The 22500-nt window shown below is 48.9% G+C and overlaps 1 protein-coding gene across 2 annotated transcripts in view; it reads left to right on the top strand.

Moving 5' to 3' along the window:
• The window catches only part of ctnna1 (catenin (cadherin-associated protein), alpha 1), a 214479-nt gene that overhangs the window by 134077 nt on the left and 57902 nt on the right, over positions 1-22500 (top strand). For both annotated transcript variants that reach the window (XM_063189431.1, XM_063189432.1), the window contains 3 exons: positions 1691-1891; positions 7084-7235; positions 15274-15384. In XM_063189431.1, the coding sequence (XP_063045501.1) occupies positions 1691-1891; positions 7084-7235; positions 15274-15384 (464 nt within the window). The remainder of the gene's footprint in view (positions 1-1690; positions 1892-7083; positions 7236-15273; positions 15385-22500) is intronic.

Raw genomic sequence — 22500 nt, 5'->3', positions numbered from 1 at the left:
GGTGGTGCGCACTGTGTGCTGTTGTGTGCTTTGTCACAGTGACAATAGGACTTGTCCAGGGGGATTTTGATGTTCAGCTCCAGCTGAGTGGAGCAGAAACTGGACCGGCTGCCGCCGCCGCCGCCACTACTTCTGAGCCAAAATATCTCGATTTGAATGCTAATTTTGAATAACGTTGTGTGGGAGTTAGTACATTCAGGATGGCTTGAAGCAAATCCACAAACATACGCTTACGCTCTGTCGTAATTGACCTTGTGCTATTGCTTGTCCTAAGGGATTGTAACATTGCTTACATCATAAAACTCAGGTCTTTTCTTAACAGTTGGGTGCGGCGAGCATGTGGGACTTGTATGGTATGACGTTTTTTTAAGCCTATATCTCAACACATGTACAGTGTCATGTTTTTTTTTATTCTTTTCTGAATCTCTCCTCCTATTATTGCTGCGTGTGGCTGCATTGTGTTGCCACTGTTCCCTCTGGTAAAGTTTCTAATCATGTACAAGTGTACTCATTGGCTGAGCACACGCAAAGCATTTTAAAAAAAAGCCTACTCCCATCTGTTAGCTGTGGCCTAATGGGAGAACGATGAACATGGCAACCAGAAGACAATTGTTCTTTAAACATGTTACAAGAGCGGGAAGAAAAACAAGTACGTGGAGAAAACTCCTATCGAAGCGCAGCCTGGCACTTTTATCTACAGAGAGAGAATGTTTCTGCACTTGATTAGTTTTCCCTTTATCTCGCTCTCCCTCTCCATGGCCAGACAAAAGCAGTCGAGCGCCTGTTGGTTGGTTGGCAATTGACATCCTGTCACGTATGTGAAGGCGCAGCGCTGACGGCTTGTCAGGCGTGCCCTTAAAGAGTCTCATTAAGCATTAAGCCCAGTGACTCCACTCACCTCCATGCAAGGACACAGCGCAGTTTACACAATGTCGATTTGCATTTTACAGGCCCCCATTAATAAGCTGTCTGCCAGTTTGTCTCTCCGGGTGTCTCTTGTCGCGTGTGTGTGCATGCGTGCGCCTGCGTGTGTGTGTGCGCCTGCATGTGTGTGTGCGCCTGCGTGTGTGTGTGCGCCTGCATGTGTGTGTGCGCCTGCGTGTGCGCCTCTGCACCTGCATGCGTGCGCGCCTGCGTGTGCGCCTCTGCGCCTGTGTGCGCGCCTGCCTGCCTGTGTGCGTGCGTGCGTGCCCGCTCCGCTACCCACTACCCTTGTAGGATTCTTGCTAATGTCCCTCTAAGCCATGCAGGGAACAATGCAAATATGCCGTGAAGGATAAGGATAACCTGTGCTAATGTACTGATTTATTTTCCATTCTCTCCTGTGCGTGCGATGAACTTCTTTTCATGTCATGTCCTTGTTCCCATACGCAGGGCAGGTTTGTAACAAAATGGCTTCTAGTGCATTTGTGTGATGTCGTTAACGCAATCATTTCCATCTTCTTTATTTGCTCTCTTGTTTCTCCATCCCAATTGATTGATTGGAGAGAACTACCTCAGGGCAGGGCAGATTGGCCACAAAATGGCGTGTCACACATTTTTGATTTGTTGATCTCTCTTCATTGTCAAACATTGTTGATCCCTCTTCATTTTTAAACAGGCTCTGCATTTGTATGATGTTAACTAAATCGTTCTTTTTCTCTCTATTTCTCTCTCTTCATGTTTCTCCCTACTAATTGGTCCGCCACAGAGAACCACATCCTGGAGGACGTGAACAAGTGTGTGATCGCGCTGCAGGAGAAGGATGTGGACGGCCTGGACCGTACCGCCGGGGCCATCAGGGGCCGCGCCGCGCGCATCGTCCACGTGGTCACCTCCGAGATGGACAACTACGAGCCGGGAGTCTACACCGAGAAGGTTCTGGAAGCCACCAAGCTGCTGACCGACACTGGTAAGGCCGCCTGCCACTACTGCTACTAATGGGACGTGTGAGCCCAGGGGTGGGCCAACTTGTCCGGGGTGGCTTCAAGTTCAGTTTGTTTGTCCCCAAGGGGAAATTAGGTTTGTAGCAGGTATTAAACACATGGAGACATGGAGATTAAAATACCAGTCCAATGTGCAAATGGGACCCACCTTTGCCAACATCGCGAAAATCGGCAATTAGAGCATTTACATCTTTCTGTGCTATTATCAGGAGTTATTTGCATTTTTTAGCCCATTTTTCTAACCTTTTTGGGGGGTGGGGCATGGTTGGGATCGGGGCGCCAGAGGGGGCGTCAGCCGAGACACCAGTCAATGTAGGTCATCCACTGTGATGAAACAAAAGTACTCTTTAACGTACAGTGGAATAGCTGGTGTAACATCTATGTAATATAATTTACTGCTTATCTCTACATCGTGAATTAACCTCTACTTTATACACCCCTTTTTTGGGTACATGAGAGGCATATCAGCAAAGCAAAGCTCTGAGTGCATATGGAGGTAGAAAATGCAGCCCATTTGCCTGTACTATACATACCTCTCAAAATCACAAAAGTAATGCTTTCATAAAATTTGTATGCATGCACTTGGTTTGTATGTACCATATGCTTGCAGAGATCCTCACAATCGAGGCCTCCCACTACCGCCCTCTTCCAAGTGCACCGTATGCCCACATGAGACGCACGCGCGCACACATACACAGTACACGTACAACAGAGACTTACAATAGTAGTTCAACAGTGAACTGTTTTTTAGATCACTGATGTTTTTTACGCCTAGTAGCATGTTGCCTCTTACTGGTTACCTGCTCAGCAATAAAGGACAAACATCCACACACGTTTTTCCGTACCTGCTGCTTGGTCCTCACCTTCGCTGAGGCTGAGCCTTGAAGGTATATATGTCCAGACGCTGCAGGAGAAGCAAGCAAGCAACCAAGGAAGGAAGGCACGGAAAACTTCCAGAGGAAAAAATAATTGTCAGAACGAAACTTTCGCAGTGGGCTCGACGTTGCCTCAGACAAGAGTCCACACGCAGTCCAAAACAAACCCATGCAGACAGTGTTAAGATTGTGAAGTGGGGAAGAAATGAATAAATGCATGACTATGCAAATGTGTGTGTGTTTTTTTTTTAAGGCAGCACAGCAGCTTCGGTCTCCTAAACACCACAGTTCTGCAGCAGGCGCCTTAAATCCCTGTGTGACTGACACAGCATTAGTGTGCACTAAACACACACACACGCACTGCCATAGGATCAGTTTCGGTTCCCCCCAGCACCCCATGATGCCTGGCACATCCTTGCACATCATCAGGTTCAGGTGCGATCCGGGCCCTCTGTGGCTGGCAGTGCGACCACCATCCCCCTGCCCCTGCCAGGCTTATATCAGGTGTGTGTGGCTCCTCGTCCCTCCACCATCCAACTGCCCCTGCCAGCCTTATATCAGGTGTGTGCCTCCTCACCCCTCCAGCTGACAGGCTGAGCTCAGCAGCTTACTCGTCAGAAATGCAAGAGGCACCACAGGAGCTCAACGGGGCTGCGCTGCGCTGCACGGCACACACTGCGGTACCTGAGCTCAGGGCTGCTCACAGCTTTTGCCAGGCCTGAGAAAAACTTACCTCAAAGCGCCCATCCCCCCACCAATACACCCAGTGTAATGGGGGCACAATTCTGGGGTGCATTTCTCCAAAGCATAGTTGCTAACTACGTTAGCTACTTTGTTGGTTGCAATGCAATTTCCAATTGGCAACTACCCAAGTTAAGCTAACTGCTAACAACTATAGCCCTCTTTCTGGGCCCAGGACAACTGATCTCTTTGTGCCTCCCCCCCCCTCCCGGCAGGCCTGCTGGTTTCTCTAAGTGCTTTAGTGGGGGGCAAGTCGTTTGCAGGCTACATTTTCAGGGATTACCTGTCCACTGAGGGAAACCCCTTTGTGACCATATCTTGTGCCAAATTTTGTGAGTTGTCAGTCACCATGTTGTTTTGGAAGGCATTGGCTAAAGTGGTGTGGTGTAATTCCATTGGCTTGCTAAAGGAGACGGTGTAATTTGATTGGCTGTTGAGGATAAAGGGTGTAATTGGATTGGCTGTCGAAGAAAAATTGAGTAATTTGATTGGTGGGTAGGGAAGGTTCACTCTAGATAGCAACACAGCCCATCTCTGGAATGATGGTGGGGCTACAGCTTTAATAAGCAAATGCAACGAAACCAAAATAACCAAGTTCAACCCCTTGTCTGGCCTGGCTGATTTCATTTGAGTTCACGGTTGGCATCCCTCAAAACTCCCCCTCCCCTTGTTTTCACATTAGAGCGCTCAAGCCTTTTAAGTTCATTGCATGATGCAATGCCCGCAATAGACATATTCTCTGGTTGCGTTATTAAGCTGGAAGATCGGGACCTGGGCCTTTCTGTAGGATGTTGTAATAGATTAAGTCTTTTTCTCTTCTTTGCGGCAGAACAGAGAGAATAAAGAAGTGCAGTGTGTTGAGGGGGTTAAAAGGGAAAAACGAAAAGGGGTCGGGGGGAGCGAAGACGAGCTGTGTTGTAACCGTGAAGGCTTCCTTAACTACTTTTAAACCTCATTTCCTCTCCCAAGCCTGCAGCCTGGCCCCAAACGTATTTCTCCACGCCATGCTCCAATCTTCCGCTAGCTCACCTTTTGTCTCTCTCGCTCTCGTTCTCTCGTTCTCTCGTTCTCTCGCTCTCGCTCTCGTTCTCTCTCTCTCTCTCTCTCTCTCTCTCTCGCTCGCTCTCTCTCTCCCTCTCCCCTTCCTTATGTGCTCACTCTTTCCCGTCTTGTCTTGTCCTGTCCCCAGTACCCACGACCCTTTACCTCCACCTCTGTCCCTCAGTACATCATTCATGCCCAGTCATACAGTATGGCACGGAAGTGAGTGCACCCCTCACATTCCTGCAGATTTATACGTTTATCTTTTCATGGGACATTTAAAAAATCACTTTGATACAATGCGAGTTACATTTTGAGACCTTAATTGCTGTATTTCAAATGATTTTGAGTGAACAGTAAATTGAAGGCTATACAAATTGTACGCTGGCTATTCATTGTGCCATATTGAAATGTCTTTGCATGTTTTCCCCTGAAAAGATATACTTACAAATCTGCATAAATGTGAGGGGTGTACTCACTTCTGTGACATACTGTATCTCCTACTCTCCAACATTCCCACCCCACGACACCCCTCCCCTCTTCCTCCCCTCTTTTCTTTCCTCAATCTGCTGCTCTTCTCTCTTAGGAGGTTTTCTTCTCGTTCATGCGTCCCTCAGCTCCCTCTCTCCTGCTTACTGGTGCATTCTTTTCTATTCCCTTCCCTCTCCTCCTCCTCCTCCTTTTCCTCCTTCTCCTCTTCCCTTATCCTACTCTCTGGCTTGCCACTCTGTCCTCTTGTCTCTCCATGCAGCCTTTTTGTTTCGCGCTGGCTGTTTCTGCCTTCCCCCCCACCCCCTTTTTCACTTATTCGGTCCCCATAGCGTTGGGGGCTAAATTGTGAATGAGAATTGATATTAATGGAAATGCAACCTAACAACCCGTGGGGGAGGAGGGCCTATTACTTCACAGATATGCAACCACGCCTCAGGGAAGGCGGCAGCTTGTGCAAAATGGCTGTGCAAATGGCCATAGATCATGTTAAATCAAGTAACTCATTGCACTGAACTGGATGTATGAAGAACTTTTTTTATTTTGTATTATATATATTTGCCCGTTGAACAGTCATAATAATTCAAAGACTTTGGAGGCCTGACGATGAACAGGGTCTCAGCAGCGCAAACCTTATCCCCGGCCCATAAAAACACTCTTTTTACAATCTCTCGCTACCACACAATTAATTATTAAAAGGGCAATCTGTTCATTTTGCACCACCAGAAATCAATTTATTTGCAGGGGAAACAAATGAAAAACAAATAAAAGAAATGGCTGACTAAGAGTAGCAACGGGACGTGGCTCGGAAGAGAAGTGGGGGTTGGCTGATCATAACAATTAGGGTGTGTGTGTGTGCGAGCGGGGGTGTGTGCGCGAGCGAGCGTGTGTGTGTGAGCGTGTGTGCGAGCGTGTATTTGTGCGTGTGTGCATGCGCTCGCGCTTCTGTGTGTGTGTTTGTGCGTGCGTCTGTTTCCTTGAGTGTGTGTGTGTGTGAGCAGGCGAGCGTGAGAAATCCAGCTCCTCATAGACTTGATCTGTGATGTCTGTAAGAGAGCACTTAAAATGAACGAGCAAGGCTGCCTTCGTAATCTGCCCTGGGGTGCGTGCATGCATGTGTGGCTGTGTGTGTGTGTGTGTCTGCATGCGCACGTGTGCGTGCGTCTGTGTGTGTTTGTGGCGTCCTCTCACATGGCCTTTTTGACCCCTGCACCCTCTGCATTGATGCCCCATTTCACTGACCAAGTGGGGTGTGGGTGAGGGTCAAAGACGTCCAACATGTCCTTCAGTGCAACGGATACTTTTACTTACTGTAAATGCAAAAAAAGAGGGTTTTTAAAAAAAAAATTTGGCTTGGCTTTCATGCATTCACTTTTCAAATAATTGTTTTGAAATGTCATGTTTTTCACAGTTACAGTAAGCAAAAGCATCTGTTAGCACTGAAGGACAGTGTCATGTTGGACGTCTTTGACCTGTGTGTGTGTGTGTGTGTGTGTGTGTGTGTGTGTGTGTGTGTGTGTGTGTGTGTGTGTGTGTGTGTGTGTGTGTGTGTGGTGTGTGTGTGTGTTTGTGTGTGTGTGTGTGTGTGTGTGTGTGTGTGTGTGTGCGTGTGCGCGTGCGTGCACGTGCGTGTGCGCGCGCGCGCGCGTGTGTGTGGGTGTCTCCCCTGCACCACCCCTCGTTGGCCCCTGTGCCCTGTCTATACTGACCAAGTGGAGGCAGCCTCCATGGGTGCATCTTGTGTGTGTGTGTGTGTGTTTGTTGGTGTTTATAATCGGTGCACTAAATTATTATTTTTTTCTCAATTACCATCCAAAATGGCTTGTAAATGTTAATCTTACTACCCTTACTACACACGCTCACTAATGTGTCAAAGTGGCTAGTGAGTTGGTCTTTTCTACCAGCTGAACTGAAATTTCACCAGCATTTGGCCGGTTTGTGGGTGTCAATGTAGAGGCCTGTTGTTTATAATGTACTCACCCCCACTGTGTGCTCTCTTCGCCCCTCTGCAGTGATGCCCCGTTTCACAGACCAAGTGGAGGCGGCGGTGGAGGCCCTGAGTGCCAACCCCACGCTGCCCGTGGACGAGAACGAGTTCATCGACGCCTCGCGCCTGGTCTACGACGGCGTGCGCGACATCAGGAAGGCCGTGCTGATGATCAGGGTGAGTGCAGCCTTGTTATGCTACGCATGGTGTGACTGTGTGTGTGTGTCTCTGTGTGTCTGTGTGTGTGTCTCTGTGTGTGTGTGTCTGTGTGTCTCTGTGTGTGTGTGTCTGTGTGTCTGTGTCTGGTGCTTGCGTGACTCTGAATGTGCGTGTCTTGTGCTTGCGTGTGTGTGTTGTGCTTCCGTGTGTGGTACTTGCGTGGCTGTGTGTGTGTGCGTGCTTGCGTGACTGCTTGTGTGTGGGTGTGCTATGCTTGCATGAGTGAACGTATGTGTGTGTGGGTGTTTTTGTTTGTGTGTGTGTGTGTACGGTGTAGGGGGGGTCATGGAGTTCAAGAGTGTAATGATGTGTAAGGCAGTGTCTTGGCTTATTTCTGTCTTTTCCAAAACTAAGTACAAAGTCTGTGACTCATCCCTGACACTGAAATGAGCTTGAAGCTTTAGTCAGAACCTCAACCTTCATTATTTTGTGGACGGAGAAGAAGAAAGCAAGAAAGATGGAGGGGCAGAAGGGCATGTGCTTGTCCGTGTGATCTCTGCTTTGTTTTTCTTAAGCTTAGTAGTTTATTTTTTTTCCATCCCCCTGTAACACCCACCATGGCCTAATCGCATCTCGCGGATGTCGTTTGTACATGATAAAACCCCCTTTGAGGAAGGTGGATTCGATCATCATTCACCACGTGCGTGCGTGTTTGTTTGCTTGTGTAGGGGTCAGGGGAGATCCCCGTCAACACCCCGTCAAGTTAATGAAGGCGACGTGTTTGAAGCAACTTACAGGCTATTTCAGGAAACGTAGACATGAGAACACGCACACACCCCACACACACACCACACACACACACCCCACACACACACACACACACACACACACACACACACACACACACACACACACACACACACACACACACCACACACACACACCCCACACACACACACCCTAGCCCTGCGCTGAGTCTTTTGGACCCACGGCAGTTTGTTTCATGCGGGTTAATGGCCTTTTGGGCGTGAAGAGCCGAGGGAGGCGACAGATGGCAGGTTTAGCTGCCGCTCAAGCGTTACCTAATAGAGTGACAACGAGCTGCCAGACAGGCAGACAGACAGACAGCAGACCCATGGTCGTCGTTAAGATTAGCTGGGGAGCTCTGCTCTCCACTGCACTGCAGCGATCGGGTCGGAAAAGGCGGGCGCCATACACGGGGCCGGATTAAGAAGGCCCCAAGGGCCCCCCTAGGTTACAGGTTGCTGCTGGCCCCGACGGAAGGCAAATTTCATTTTAAAAAAATTATGTAGACGATGTCATAATTCCGGACCCAAGAGGTGTATCAATAAGACTTAAAACTCTACCTGACACAGCAGACTTTAGTTATCAATACCACATCTTACATTTCTCCAATTATATTGATTTTTCCCCCTTTGACCAATTGGGGACCCCTAGCAGGTGTGTGCCCCTAGGCTGCAGCCATATCTAGTCTGTGCATTAATCCAGCCCTAATTATATTGATTTTGACCAACTGTGGGGACCCCTGCCAGGTGGGGGTCCTAGGCTGCAGTCTGTGTGTTAATCCGGCCCTGGCCATTCGGTACGTGACTCATGGCGAACGGCGGCCCATTAATCCGGCCAGACTTCATGTGCCATCGTTCACAGCTTAATGAGCTTTCAATTTATTGCTCGAGATTATATGCACAGTTTAAAAAAACAATTGGATTAAGACTTTCTTTTTGAGACATGCACACACACACACACGTACTCGCACACAAACATAAACATGAACATACACATACACATACACACACAAACAAACATGAACATACAAATTAACATGCACATAAACACGCACACGCGCACACACACACACAGACACACAGAGACACACACAAACACAGACACACACACACACGCACAGTGCACACACACACACACAGTGCACACACACACACACAGTGCACACACGCACAGTGCGCGCACACACACACACACACACACACACACCTACAACCACACACCTACACAGTGCACACACACAGTGACCTACTCCAGTCCTCACTCCCCACCAGTTCACCTTCTCCTGTTAAATGTACTAAGACCCGCAAGTGAGTGGACTCTGAAACCCGCTCATATGGAGAGTAATGAGGAATGCATGGGGAAGTTGTGAGGGATGACACAATTTAAATGACACACGGCGAAGTCCATTGAAAAATCTGTGATGCCCAATTACCCTCCGAGGGCCATTTGAATTGCATCCCATCCCATCCCCCATCCCATCCCATCCCCATATGCTTTCTTTAAATGCAGTGCCATGTAATGTGAGAGACACATTCATCTTCATTCCTTTGTGTGCGTGTGTTTCCCCTTCATTTTTTTCTGCTTTTTGCTTTATTTCAAGGAATCGGCACCAGTGTATGTGTTAAGTTGCATCGACCCCGTCCTCCCCCCTCCCCTGCTAAGCTAGCCTCCCCTCTGCCCCCTTGTCTCCCACTGGACTGTGTTGCACCCAAATTGTACCAGAGGTCCTCATTACTGCTGCAGCTTTGAACTGGAGAAACACAAACCAAATTGGATAGAGAAACCATTACACAGTATTTGCATTATAATAAGTAATTGATTTAACACCGCTCTTTTTAATTAGCAACGAGGCAAGTGCTCCCCCATTGTTGCCAACCAAATAACAACCGCCCCTCACAACCACCCCTCACTACGATCTGTCCCCATCTCCCCTTCCCCTTTTATACACACCCTCCACCCAAGCACAAAGCACCCCCTCCGCACGCACGCACGCACGCACGCACGCACGCACGCACACACACACACACACACACACACACACACACCTCCACCACCACCACCAACCTTTGATCCGTCCCTAGCTCTCTCTCTTTCATACACCCCACCCACCCACACGCACCCCACCATCCCAAAGTGTCTGGTTGCGGCTCGAACACCACACAAAGCCGTGTTCATTTTTCCCTGCAGTGCCGCGCTCCGTTCTTGTTATCCAGATTGATGAAGTCATTAGGACTGGAGCCCCTGGGCCGCTGGGCCTTACCTTGGCCACTGTTAGTTTAACGCGGCGCGGCCCGACGATTGATGGAAGGTAGCGCCTTACCCTGAGCGCCGAGAGCTGCGTCGCCTCGCGCCGCCACGCGTGGCAGGTTAAATGGCCTTTGACACAGGAAGCCAATCACCGCTGATCTTTTGATATTTTCCCAATTGCCTCCCTCTTGCTTTTCCCTCCCCTCAAACTTGTGTATCACAATCAAAATATAGCAAGGAGAAGTCGTCTGAGTTTTTATTTATTTATTTATATATATATATATATATATATATATATATATATATATATATATATATATATATATATATATATATATATATTTACCTCATGACATTTCATGTTTCTCTCTAGGTGACAACTGCTTACATTACATTTGAATAAGCAATTGTTACAGGTGATTTGGCATGCTAGACATATGCCAATGTCTACAGCCCTGTTCCCTAGGCAAATGCATCTGTTAATTTATGTTCGTTTTTCAGAAAAGAACGTACCCATAAAAACAAGTTCCCATAAAATTCCAACTACTGTATAAGGGTAAAAGGGGGTTAAAAAAAACCCTCAAAGAACTGGATGCACTCAAAGGTGTAGGTCTGGCTTGGAAAGTGGTGGGGACATTACAGTATTCTATTTTTGTATTATATTTATGAACAAGGTGGTGGGGTCAAGCTAGGTTCATCTCAAAAGTGGTATGGCCATGTCCCCACCATCCACTCCTAAAATGACACCCAAGGATGCACTTCAGTCCACATTTGTGCCCCTGTTTCTCATCCCTTCATTGACTATAACAATGAAACAGCTCAGGGACAGCGTGATCACCACCACCACTACCACCACCCTCAGGCTAGTGAAGTGTGTAGTAGTGTGTGTGTGTAAGCCTGTGTGCGTGTGTGTGTGTAAGCCTGTGTGCGTGTGTGTGTGTGTGTGTGTGTGTGTGTGTGTGTGTGTGTGTGTGTGTGTGTGTGTGTGTGTGTGTGTGTGTGTGTTTGTGCGTGCGTGCGTGCGTGTGTGTGTGTGGGAAAGCCTGTGTGTGTGTAGGAAAGCCTGTGTGTGTGTGTGTGGGAAAGCCTGTGTGTGTGTAGGAAAGCCTGTGTGTGTGTGTAGGAAAGCCTGTGTGTTTGTAGTAGTAGTGTGCTTGAAGTGGACAGCACAAGTGTCATCCATCCACTGGAGCGAGTGTAAAAGGGCGAAGTGTCGAAGAAACGGTACCGCTGGGCATCTCTAGCGGCGGCGGCCAGCCGCCCCTCCCTGCTTGGCCCCGGTCGCTGTTGAGAAACCCCTCAATCCGAAGCGACAAGTGTGTGGCTCGGGTGACTCGAGATGGACAGAGTCTTTAACCTCTGCAAATGGAAGCACTCCTCCCCTCTCCTCTCCCCTCCTCGTGTCAGGGCCGGACGTCTCCTGGTATTTGACAGTCCAACGGCCCTCCTTTCCTGCACCCCCCCTTCACTCAGACGTACGCACACGCGCACGCACACACACACACACACACACACACACACACACACACACACACACACACACACACACACACACACACACACACACACACACACACACACACACACACACACACACGCACAGGCTTTCATACACACACAAACACACGCACACACACAAATAAGGCAGTCTTCCACGCAGTCATGCACGCACAGACCCACGCACACGCACGCACTCAAATGCACGCACACACACACACACCCTTGTTGCCTTAAACACAGAGATGTCAGTGATGCTAATGGCTCCCAGAACGGTCGAGCTGCGTATGCGTGTATGAGTGTGTTTGGCCAGCTCTCTGTCCTGGATGCTCTACAGTACTCCTGGGCACCAAGAGACACCCAGGCCTGGTTTCCAGCTCACCTGAATGGCAAACACTGTCGCCACATAGCAGGCGTCCTCTAGAGCACGTTGGTATTCGGAGCTCTTGTCTGCCCTAGTTTATTGACACAAAGCTCTCCTGCACCTCCTTCCACTCCACTCCACTTCCCCTTCCCCTTTGTCTCGACTTCTCACTCCCTTCTTTCGCAGCCGCCCCAAAGGCAAGAGACAGAAGGAAAGAGACAGTACCAGACCCCCCCTTCCCTCTCACCTCGCCTCCACTCCCCTCCCCCTCCCGTCTCCTGGACTTTTTTTTCTCCTCAACGTCCTTCCTCAGTCCCAGTGGCGAGAGAAGTGGAGGTTTTTCTTCTGAAAAACGTTCCCCTCCGCTGAGCATTGCCTCGTCAGGCTACAGTGTTGCCAGTTGCCACCGTCTCTCCAAACTCTCCCACCCACCAACACCGCCGCCGCCGCCATCACCACCCATCCTGGCCTGTCTGCTTTAATTGCTTAAATACAACTTGGAACACACAAAGTTGTCATCGGCACCCCAGTGGCCAGATTTGCTGCGTGCTGCTAGAGCAGTCTAATTCATCATCGCGTGGCACCGACCATTGTATGTTCTTGGAGGCAAGCACTGCTCCCAGCAGTCTGGCTTGCCAGCGCTCTCTCTCTCGCTCGCTCTCGCTCTCTCTTGCTCTCTCTTGCTCTCTCTTGCTCTCTCTTGCTCTCTCTCTCTCTCTCTCTCTCTCTCTCTCTCTCTCTCTCTCTCTCTCTCTCTCTCTCTCTCTCTCTCTTGCTCTCTTGCTCTCTCGCTCTTTCGCTGTCTCGCTCTCTGGCTCTCTGGCTCTCTCTCTCTCAGTCCCTCGCTCGCTCTGTCTCTCTCTCTCTACAAAAATGCATTATTATTATTTTTATTTATTTTTTTAAACCCTCTTCTACTGTCACTTTCTGACTTGCTGAGTTCCAGGTTATCGGAGCTTGCGGAGGTGAGGTGACTTTGAGGTGCCCCGACATTGTTTGGTTTATTTTTCTTTCTATGTCGAGGTGAGCCGCCCGTGACTCTTGGCTGTAATCTACAGCTCCTTGACATTCAGAGCGGCGCTGCCTGACGTGACCCTGTAGCCTGCATGCCGCCCCCCATAGTCCCCAGTCGCCGTCTGCCTGCCTTGCCTTCATCTCTTGGGATTTATTCCGCATTGTGATGCTTATCGCTCCCGCCAAGCTTGCGGCCATGAAATCTCGGGAGCCGACATATACCATAACCGCCCTCCACAGCCCCCCCCGCAAACCAACACACTCCTGTTAGTCCAAGGTGAATAGGTGCTGATTGCCAGTCGCTCGGCCTTACCATACATGTGTATACACGCACACACACAGACACACACATGCAGATGCGCACACACACACACACTTACACTCACACTCACACTCACACGTATACACACTCAGCATCAGTGGGCATTGGGCACTCTTTTTTCCCCCATGCCGAGTGGACTTAATCTGGCAGGAGAAGGAGAGGAGGAAGCCGCTCGCTTGAGCCGTGCGTGGCATTTTCATTGGCGCTGTGGCGTGGCACGGCCTCCGCTGCAAGTCACGTCAGCGCAAGCGAGTGTGCGTGTGTGTGCGTGCGAGTGACACGCCTGCCGTCATAAATGGATGGTATAGAGACAGTCGGATAAGCATGACTCCCCGCGCTTCGGCGAGGGTTAATGCACTCGCTATCTTGCAGTCATCTTCCGCGCCTCACCCTCGGCCCCCGGATCAACTCTAAATCTATTCCCTCTGTCAGTCAAGGATTTTGCCGCGCCGCATATATATGCATTTCCCGATATTTGTATATATATGCACTTGGAAATAAACATGTATTTCCTTGCACTGTGGGGTAATTTTTTCGGTGTCTCTCTCTCTCTGTCTGTGTGTGTGTGTCTATGTCTGTCTGTGTGTGTCGTCTGTGTCTGTGTGTCTGTCTGTCTGTCTGTCTTTGGATTGTGGGATATTTTACTCTGCGTGCGTGCGAGACGCCAAAATAGATGTCTGTCTGGCCATGGCTGTAGCCTGTAGCTTTCTCCTATAGCGTGCTAAATAAAAAGGGACGGGGGCTGAGGTTACTGAGGGCTTGTTCTGCATGCAGGGCAGAGAGCAGAGCAGAGAGACGAGGGTGGAGGGTGGAGGGGTGGAAGCCAGGGATAAGGTGGGCTGTCTCACTTCACAGATGCCAGGGGATCATTCCTCTGTATTTTTTCCCTTTTTTTTCTTTTTCTCTCACCCTTTTTTCAACAACCACACACACACACACACACACACACACACACACACACACACACACACACACACACACACACACACACACACACACACACACACACACACACACACACACACACACCCACGCCCCTATATATATATATTTTTTTTTTCCTCCTTCACCTGTTTTAAACAGCCACACTAAACAGCCACATTCTCCTACCCCTCCCATAACTGATTCCACCTCCCTCCCCTCTTCACCACAGGTTTATGTTTATATATTTATTTAGGCTGGGGTGGAGGGGTAGAGGGAGGTAGAAAAGAAAAAAAAGACGTCGTGGACAGATGGGAGACTGATTGAAGCGTTTTACCCCGAATATGTTTCACACTGGCTTATATTTCCATTTTCCCTCTCAAAGTGCACAGGCAGCAACATTACACTTGATTTACAAATTCATTTAGAGTTTACGGTTTCCCCGTAGCTGCGCGGCGGCCCCCGGCACCGGTCGAGACATTTATCTGCCGGCGTCTCCCGCGCTTGGTCGCTCGCCGTCGCTGGCGCTGCTGCGAGTTAAGGATTCGTCATAGATCATAAGCAAGTTGGATTATTTAACAGTCTTGTTCAGACCAGCTCTCTAATGTTACATGTTTTCTCTCTCTGTCTCTCTCTCTCTCTCTGCTCCTTTCCGTTCCACCCCCCCTCCCCTCTCTCGGTCTCGTCGTTTTTATTTTTTTTCTCCTCTGTTTCAACTCTCTCTCTCTCTCTCTCTCTCTCTCTTTATTTCTTTTCTCCTCTTTCTCAACTCTGTCTCTCTCTCTCCCTCTCCCTCTCTCTCTCTCTCTCTCTCTCTCTCTCTCTCTCTCTTTACTCTGCTCCTCTCCTCCCTCCCTCCTTTTCCCCTCGCCTCTCTTCCACAGACCCCTGAGGAGTTGGACGACTCCGACTTTGAGACGGAGGACTTTGATGTGGCCAGCCGCACCAGCAGGCAGACGGACGACGACCAGCTCATCGCCGGCCAGAGCGCCAGGGTGAGGAGACGACGCACGCGTGCACACACGCGTACACACACACGTGCATACGCACACACATATGAGCGCGCGCACACGTGTGCCCCCTTTGTCCCACTCCTCCACCTACACACGGTCACACCAGGGGCCCAGAACTGTCAGAGACACACACACACACACACACAGACACACACACAGACACACACACAGACACACACACAGACACACACACAGACACACACACAGACACACACACACAGACACACACACAGACACACACACAGACACACACACAGACACACACACAGACACACACACAGACACACACACAGACACAGACACAGACACAGACACAGACACACAGACACACACACAGACACACACACAGACACACACACAGACACACACACACACACACACACACACACACACACACACACACACACACACACACACACACACACACACACAAACAAACTCTCTCTCTCTCTCTCTCTCTCTCTCTCTCTCACACACACACACTCACACTCACACACACACACACACACACACACACACATACACACACGCATACACACATTCTTTCTCACTCACTCACACACTCACACACACTCACACACTCACACACTCACACACACTCACTCTCTCACACACACTCACTCTCTCACACACACACACACACTCTCTCACACACACACACACACACACACTCTCACCCTCTCTCTCTCTCTCTCTCTCTCTCTATCTCTATCTCTATCTCTCTCTCTCTCTCTCTCTCTCTCTCTCTCCCCCTCTCACTCTGGTTCACGTTCTCTCTTTTCTCTCTCACTCTGGTCCTATCACTCTCTCTCTCTATCTCTCTCTCTCCCTCGCTATNNNNTTCTTTTTTCTTGCTCTCTCTTTCTGCTTTCACCCCCTTCTCTCTCTCTCTCTCTCTCGCTCTCTCTCTCTCTCTCTCTCTCTCTCTCTCTCTCTCTCTCTCTCTCTCTCTCCCCTTCTCTCTCGTGTTTGTTTCTTTCTCTCTCTCCCCCCCTTCTCCTTTTGCATTTAGGATTACCCTTCTTGCACTGTAGTTCCCAGCGGCTCTCTCTGCTCTGCTGGCTGGCATTATGCAACCGAGCAGAAAGAGCAGGGAAGGCTGTTTGTGCAGCTCCACATATGAAAGTCCTGTTTCGATTTCTTACCATGTGTTTGAGGTCAGAGTGTCTATTCTCACAGACCCTGTGAACTCTCTCCCTCTCTCCCCACCCCCTCCTGAGATCTCCCATTGAATCAAACGAATCAAACAACACGATCAATAAACTGCATCGTGAGCAAGTTACTACACCTAACTTTCATCCAGCGATACTGCAGAGGTAGTTGATTTACTACTATGGCAGGTATTAGTGCAGGTGGGTTTATTTTTGTGAAGTTGTGCTCTTGCCAAACGTTGGACTCTATTACGGACCATAAACAGTAATGGAAAGCTGGAGCTTCATCCTGGCCAGTGGGACAGTTCTCAAATGTGTTAGTAGGCAAATCCGGCTTAGTATCAAGAGATGGGTAGGCCTCCTCCCTTCCGCAGGGCCTGGCATCCGAATCAATTAATTAAGTGATAATTGCGCTAATAAAGTGCTTCTCTCTTGATATCAAAGCACTCGGTTCTTAATGTTAGCTGAGAGGGCTCCCTCGTCTCATCGACCGGCTGCCGCATTTGGGTGCCCATCTGGGCTGAGGAGATGGGATGGTAGCCATCTTGTGCCAGTGGCAAGCACTCCACCACACCACTGCATATTGTCTGGCAGGTGTGTGTGAAATGGGGGAATTAGGCAGCCGTACAGGTGGGAGACTCTCTCTCTCTCTCTCTCTCTCTCTCTCTCTCTCTCTCTCTCTCTCTCTCTCTCTCTCTCTCTCTCTCTCTCTCTCTCTCTCTCTCTCTCTCTGTTTATCTGTCTCTCTCCCTCTCTTTCTATCCGTTCCTCTCTTGCTCTCTCTCTCTCCCTCTCTCTCGTTCTCGCTCTCTCACACAGTCTCACTCTCTCTCTCGTGCACTCTCTCTCTCTCCCTCTCTCTCCCTCCCTCTCTGTTAGTTTCTCTCTTTCTCTGTTAATCTCTCTCCCTCTTTCTCTTGCTCTCTCCCTCTCTCTCTATCCCTTCCTCTCTGTTGCTCTCTCTCCCTCCCTCTCTCTCTCGTTCTCGCTCTCTCTCTCTCTCTCTCTCTCTCTCTCTCTCTCTCTCTCTCACACCATTCTGGTGTGTTTTAATCCCCCTACCTGCACCAGCCTCTCACTGCCATGCTCTCCTCTCTAGATGCCCAACAGGCATATTCCCCTCTATTCAGACACCTACGCTCTCCCCTTACCTCCAACACACACAAACACACGCAGATCTCTTGTGCTCGCCTTGTTGCTCTCCTTTCAATCCAAGCACTCCACTCATTCTCACACTCCCCCATATCCCCAACAGGCATACACCCTCTCTATTTACACTCTACACACACACACACACACACACACACGCAGACGCAGACGCAGACGCAGACAGACACAGCCTCTCAACCACACACACCCTGCCTCTGACAACCACATATCCCCTGTGCAACTGCCATGCTACCCCCTATCCCCACAACATCCACACTTCTCCATTCCATCACCCTCACACCCCCCCCATTCCCTTCTATTTCCCCCCCACACACAAACTCTCCCTATGCAACTGCCATGCTCATATCATTATCCCCACAACCACACTCTCCTCAACCACATAGTCACCACCAACTATTTCCACACTCGCACTGCCTTATTCCCATAGCCACACTACCTCCACTCCACTCCCCACCCCTTCCACTCCCCTTGTCTCCTCTCCTCTACTCTACTCTACTCTACTCTATTCCACAGCCATCCTCTCCTCTCCTCTCCCCTCCCCTCCCCTCCTTTCCTCTCCCCTCTCCCCTATTCCCATAGCCATCCTCACCCCCCTCCTCTCCTCTCCTCCCCTCTCCCCTCGCCCCCCACCCAGCCACCCAGGGGTTCTGGGAGTCAGAGCGACGGATGGGTGTTGGAGCTGTGAAATGGTGCATTACCATTCTGCTCTTGAGTGCCAGCCAGCAGGTTAATGCCATCAGCAGCAGCAGCAGCAGTAGTATCAGTTGTAACTCCCCCACACCATCCATCCTTCGACTCCTCTCCTCTACTCTTCTCCTCTCTTCTCTCCTGCTCACCTGCTCCCTCATACATGCACATCGGCCCCAGATCGGGCCTCTCCTCTCCTCTTCTCCTCTCTTCTCTCCTGCTCACCTGCTCCCTCATACATGCACATCGGCCCCAGATCGGGCCTCTCCTCTCCTCTCCTCCTTAACCCTCCTCTCCTCTCCTCCTTAACTCTACTCTACTCTCCTCTCCTCTCCCCCTTTTCTGTCCTCTCCTCCTCTCCTCTCCTCTCCAATCGTCTCCTCATCTCCTCGGCTCTTCTCCATGCACATGTTTCGCTTTCCTTTCAGTCTCACATCTCTCTCTCTCTCTCTCTCTCTCTCTCTCTCTCTCTCTCTCTCTCTCTCTCTCTCTCTCTCTCTCTCTCTCTCCATTTCAATCCAATATCTACAGCATTTCTCTTTTTCTCTCTCTCTGTATATCTCCATCTTTCTCCTTCCTTTTTAAATATATGTAATATACACACCCCCTCCTCCCTCTCTCTCTCACTATCTCTCTCTACCCTACTGCCTCTCTCCTGTCTCAGTATTACTTCCTCTCCATTTCCCTTTGCTGTCTGTTTTCCATCGCTTCCTCGACCTGGTTGCTGCGTTGCCTTGGTAATGCTTGTGAAAATACATTTCTGGCGGCGAGTAGCAGCTGTCTGAAGGGACCGTTTTTAAACCATTATGGGGAAGCCGACTTGTGGAATTAGTCACGCAAAACCAGACTGGCGCTCCATCCGAAATGTACACCCGCCCCCCTCTCTACTCCACTCCACTCCACTACTGTGAGAGGTACACTGCTGATGATATATCAGTATGTATCCCTTATATTGTCTGATTCACTGAAATAGTGTAATGCCATGCCACGTTATGCCGCTGCTTCATAATATTGGCTGAGTCATGGTGTATTATGTCTCATAGTGGGTTCGGTAATGTTGTGTAATGCTCTCCTCCACATAATGGAATTACTCAAATTCAGACTAGTTCACTGCAGAGTGCATTGCAAGCCTGACTATAATATGTGAAATGTTTGGGGTACTACAGACAGAGGGGGTCTGAGCCGAGTCACTCTGAGGTCCCTTTAAAAGTTCTTTATTTTTTAACATGGACATCAAGCCGACATGTTTCTGTCGGGTGCGGACCTCAGATAGCGCATTCCAGAGCCATACAGTGAACAGAGTTACGCGATTGGAGGACCAGGAATTAAATTGCAGCCCCGCCTTTCAGCGAGATAAGGGAGTGCCTAAAGCAGCTGTCTTCCCATAGACTCAACATAGAACCACCACATTAACAGTCAAAAATAAGGACTAACGAACTATACTGCGGGGTAATCACCACAAATATGTAAACTATCAACTGTCTCGGTGGTGATAATCACAACACTTTTAGCACCTGTGATGTTTATCTGAAGTTATTACTACGAACAGCCTACTACAAAAGTCTTGTCATATTCCCTGCATTGCATCGCATTGCATTTGCTGTGTGCTACGCCCACTACTAGGAACTAACATTCGCAACGCTGAGCAGTACTGAGAAGCTAAAACAGCTAATTTTGCTAATGAGGAAGTCGGCCTTAGGACACCGCGGAGATCGCCTGACTCTGTTCACTGTATGGCTCTGGCGCATTCAGGCCGACTGAGAACCTTGCCGGTGCCCGTTCCCACACCTAATCGTGAACCGGTGTCCTGTCCATATAAGCGCCCTGTCGATGTGAGCTTCTTTTAGCTACTGAGCATGCGCACGCATGCGCACCTCCACCGCAACTTCTGCGGCTGATTGCCCATCAAGCTGAGCTACCGACAAGCTGATCTTGAACATGTGAAATATCAACTGCAACAATGCAACGCTAATAGGTGTAAAAGGTTTGCAGACACGGAGCCAACACCATCATTTTCGGTGAATGAACCGGAGAACGCGCCAAACATCGAGCCACATAGCTCGTAGCCAAAGAGGCGAAATTATGTTCTTGTCGGAGAATTGCTGGGGCAGTTTCCCTGGCCACGATATGACAAGTGCGAAACGGTGATGCACTGCATATTGCAAAGTGTGGAGATGCGATAGCTGGTAACAGTTCGTTTGCCGCTGGCTGGCAATCATTTCGCATTGAAACGTTGCAAAAGCGACCGCATAAATAAAACGCTCGACATGCCATAGGGGTCATAGCAGACACTTTAAAGCTGAAGACGTCTGGGGATATAACAGACAGCGCTAATTACCTTCCTAATAGACAGATTACTGACAGTGCGTCGTCATTTTATGCACGTCTCATCTTGCGGAGAGGAAGACCAGTTTACATAGGCCTACATTGGGCACATATAGATGAAGCATGCCCATGCCCAAGTTAAGCATGCCATTTTGACTTTGTGTCAATAATATGACCATTTTATGTTATTACTGAAATGTAAGATAATTAGGCCTGCAAATAAATCCAATATGCAAATGTAGACTATATTGCATCCGAAAAATAAGTGTAAAACTATCTTTTTATTTCTTTAAGGGATGCATAGGCTACTGTTAGGCCTACCAATGAACATAGACAGGCAGCTATTTAAAATAATAATAATAATGAACAATAATAATAACAATAATAATACTAATAACAACAACAAAAAGCATTTTAAAACCTTAAAACTGCGATGTAATGTGTTCGGAAATTTGGGTGCACCTAACTTTTGTGCTGGTGCACCCAAGAAAAAAGTTGGGCACACCAGTGCAACCAGTGCAAAAAGTTAGTATAGAGCCCCGCTCAGGCTCATAACACAGTGAGTGAGTGTGTTTGGGCTGGACTAGCTGGCTGGTTGCCCCTCTTGTGTGCTAGCTTCTAGCTAGCTGGTCCCATGAGATTTAGTGATGATTCAATGATAATTGCTAGCTTGGAACACAAAGTCACATAACCAATTCAAGAGAAATTCAAGGCCAGAAAAACAGGAAAAGTGTAAAACTCAATTATTTCACCAGAGGGGAGGTGTTAAATGAGCTTATTTCCAGACATGGTGTGTGGCTGCTTTAACACAGTGAATAGGTTTGGCCTAGCTGGCTGGCTGGCGTCCCTCTTGTGTGTCATTCGAGTGCCATTCAAATTAGGTTGGGGATTGAGGGAGAGGACAGGCGGGGAGAAGAAGGGCGTCGGGGACCTCGTTATTATTGCCATGTTTTTGATCCCCTTTTTTGAAGTGTCAGAGTTTCAAAAAGCAGGCTAATATAGTCTGTGATAAAGTATATAAAGATATATAAGGCCTTTAGCCTTTTCCATTTGTGTGGGGTTTTTTTTGTTTGTTTTTCTTTTATTTTAAAGCATTCAGAGGCACGTTACCTACAGTAATAAGTTCTATTTGTCCTCCCGCTCACTCCTTGCTATTCATAGGCTGCTGTTATGAGCTAGTGTTTGTTTTGCTCAGTTGTTCAGTCTCACTTCATATTTTTTTCTTGCATGTTTATTGAAAGCTTTTCACAGAAGCTTTTCTCAAGCTGAGTCTGATGAAAGATGATCGCTGTACAACACAGCATTGCTGTTTTAATGAACCGGCTTTCTTTTTTTTGTCATTTCTTAATCTCCAGTAGCGCTCTCTTGCTGTGACTGTATGTGTGCTCACCATTTTTTTTTTACCCTTCTCCTTTTCAAAAATCAGACCTCAGTTAACCCCATACGGCTTTTCATTCTGCTAATCACGGGCATTCGCTCTGGTTGCCAAGAGTGAGGTGGGTTTTTGAGAGAGTGCCGTGGGACTGCAGGCGAGGCGAGGCAGCTGTGGGGAGGATGTGAAGCCACTGCTGTTCTGAGTGTGTGTGTGTGTGTCTGTGTCTGTCTGTCTGTCTGTCTGTGTCTGTCTGTGTGAAGCCACTACTGCTGCTCTGCTTGGCTCAGAGCAGTCCGCCTCTGAGGGACTGCCCTGATGGAACACAATTACTTCACATTTTAATTGGTGTCAGGCATCTTCACTTTGGTTTTTGTTTTGTTTTCTTTTCTT

The sequence above is a fragment of the Engraulis encrasicolus genome, chromosome 23 (assembly GCF_034702125.1).
Source record: "Engraulis encrasicolus isolate BLACKSEA-1 chromosome 23, IST_EnEncr_1.0, whole genome shotgun sequence".
Classification (NCBI taxonomy): Eukaryota; Metazoa; Chordata; class Actinopteri; order Clupeiformes; family Engraulidae; genus Engraulis; species Engraulis encrasicolus.
This window is presented reverse-complemented; position numbering and strand designations above follow the sequence as displayed.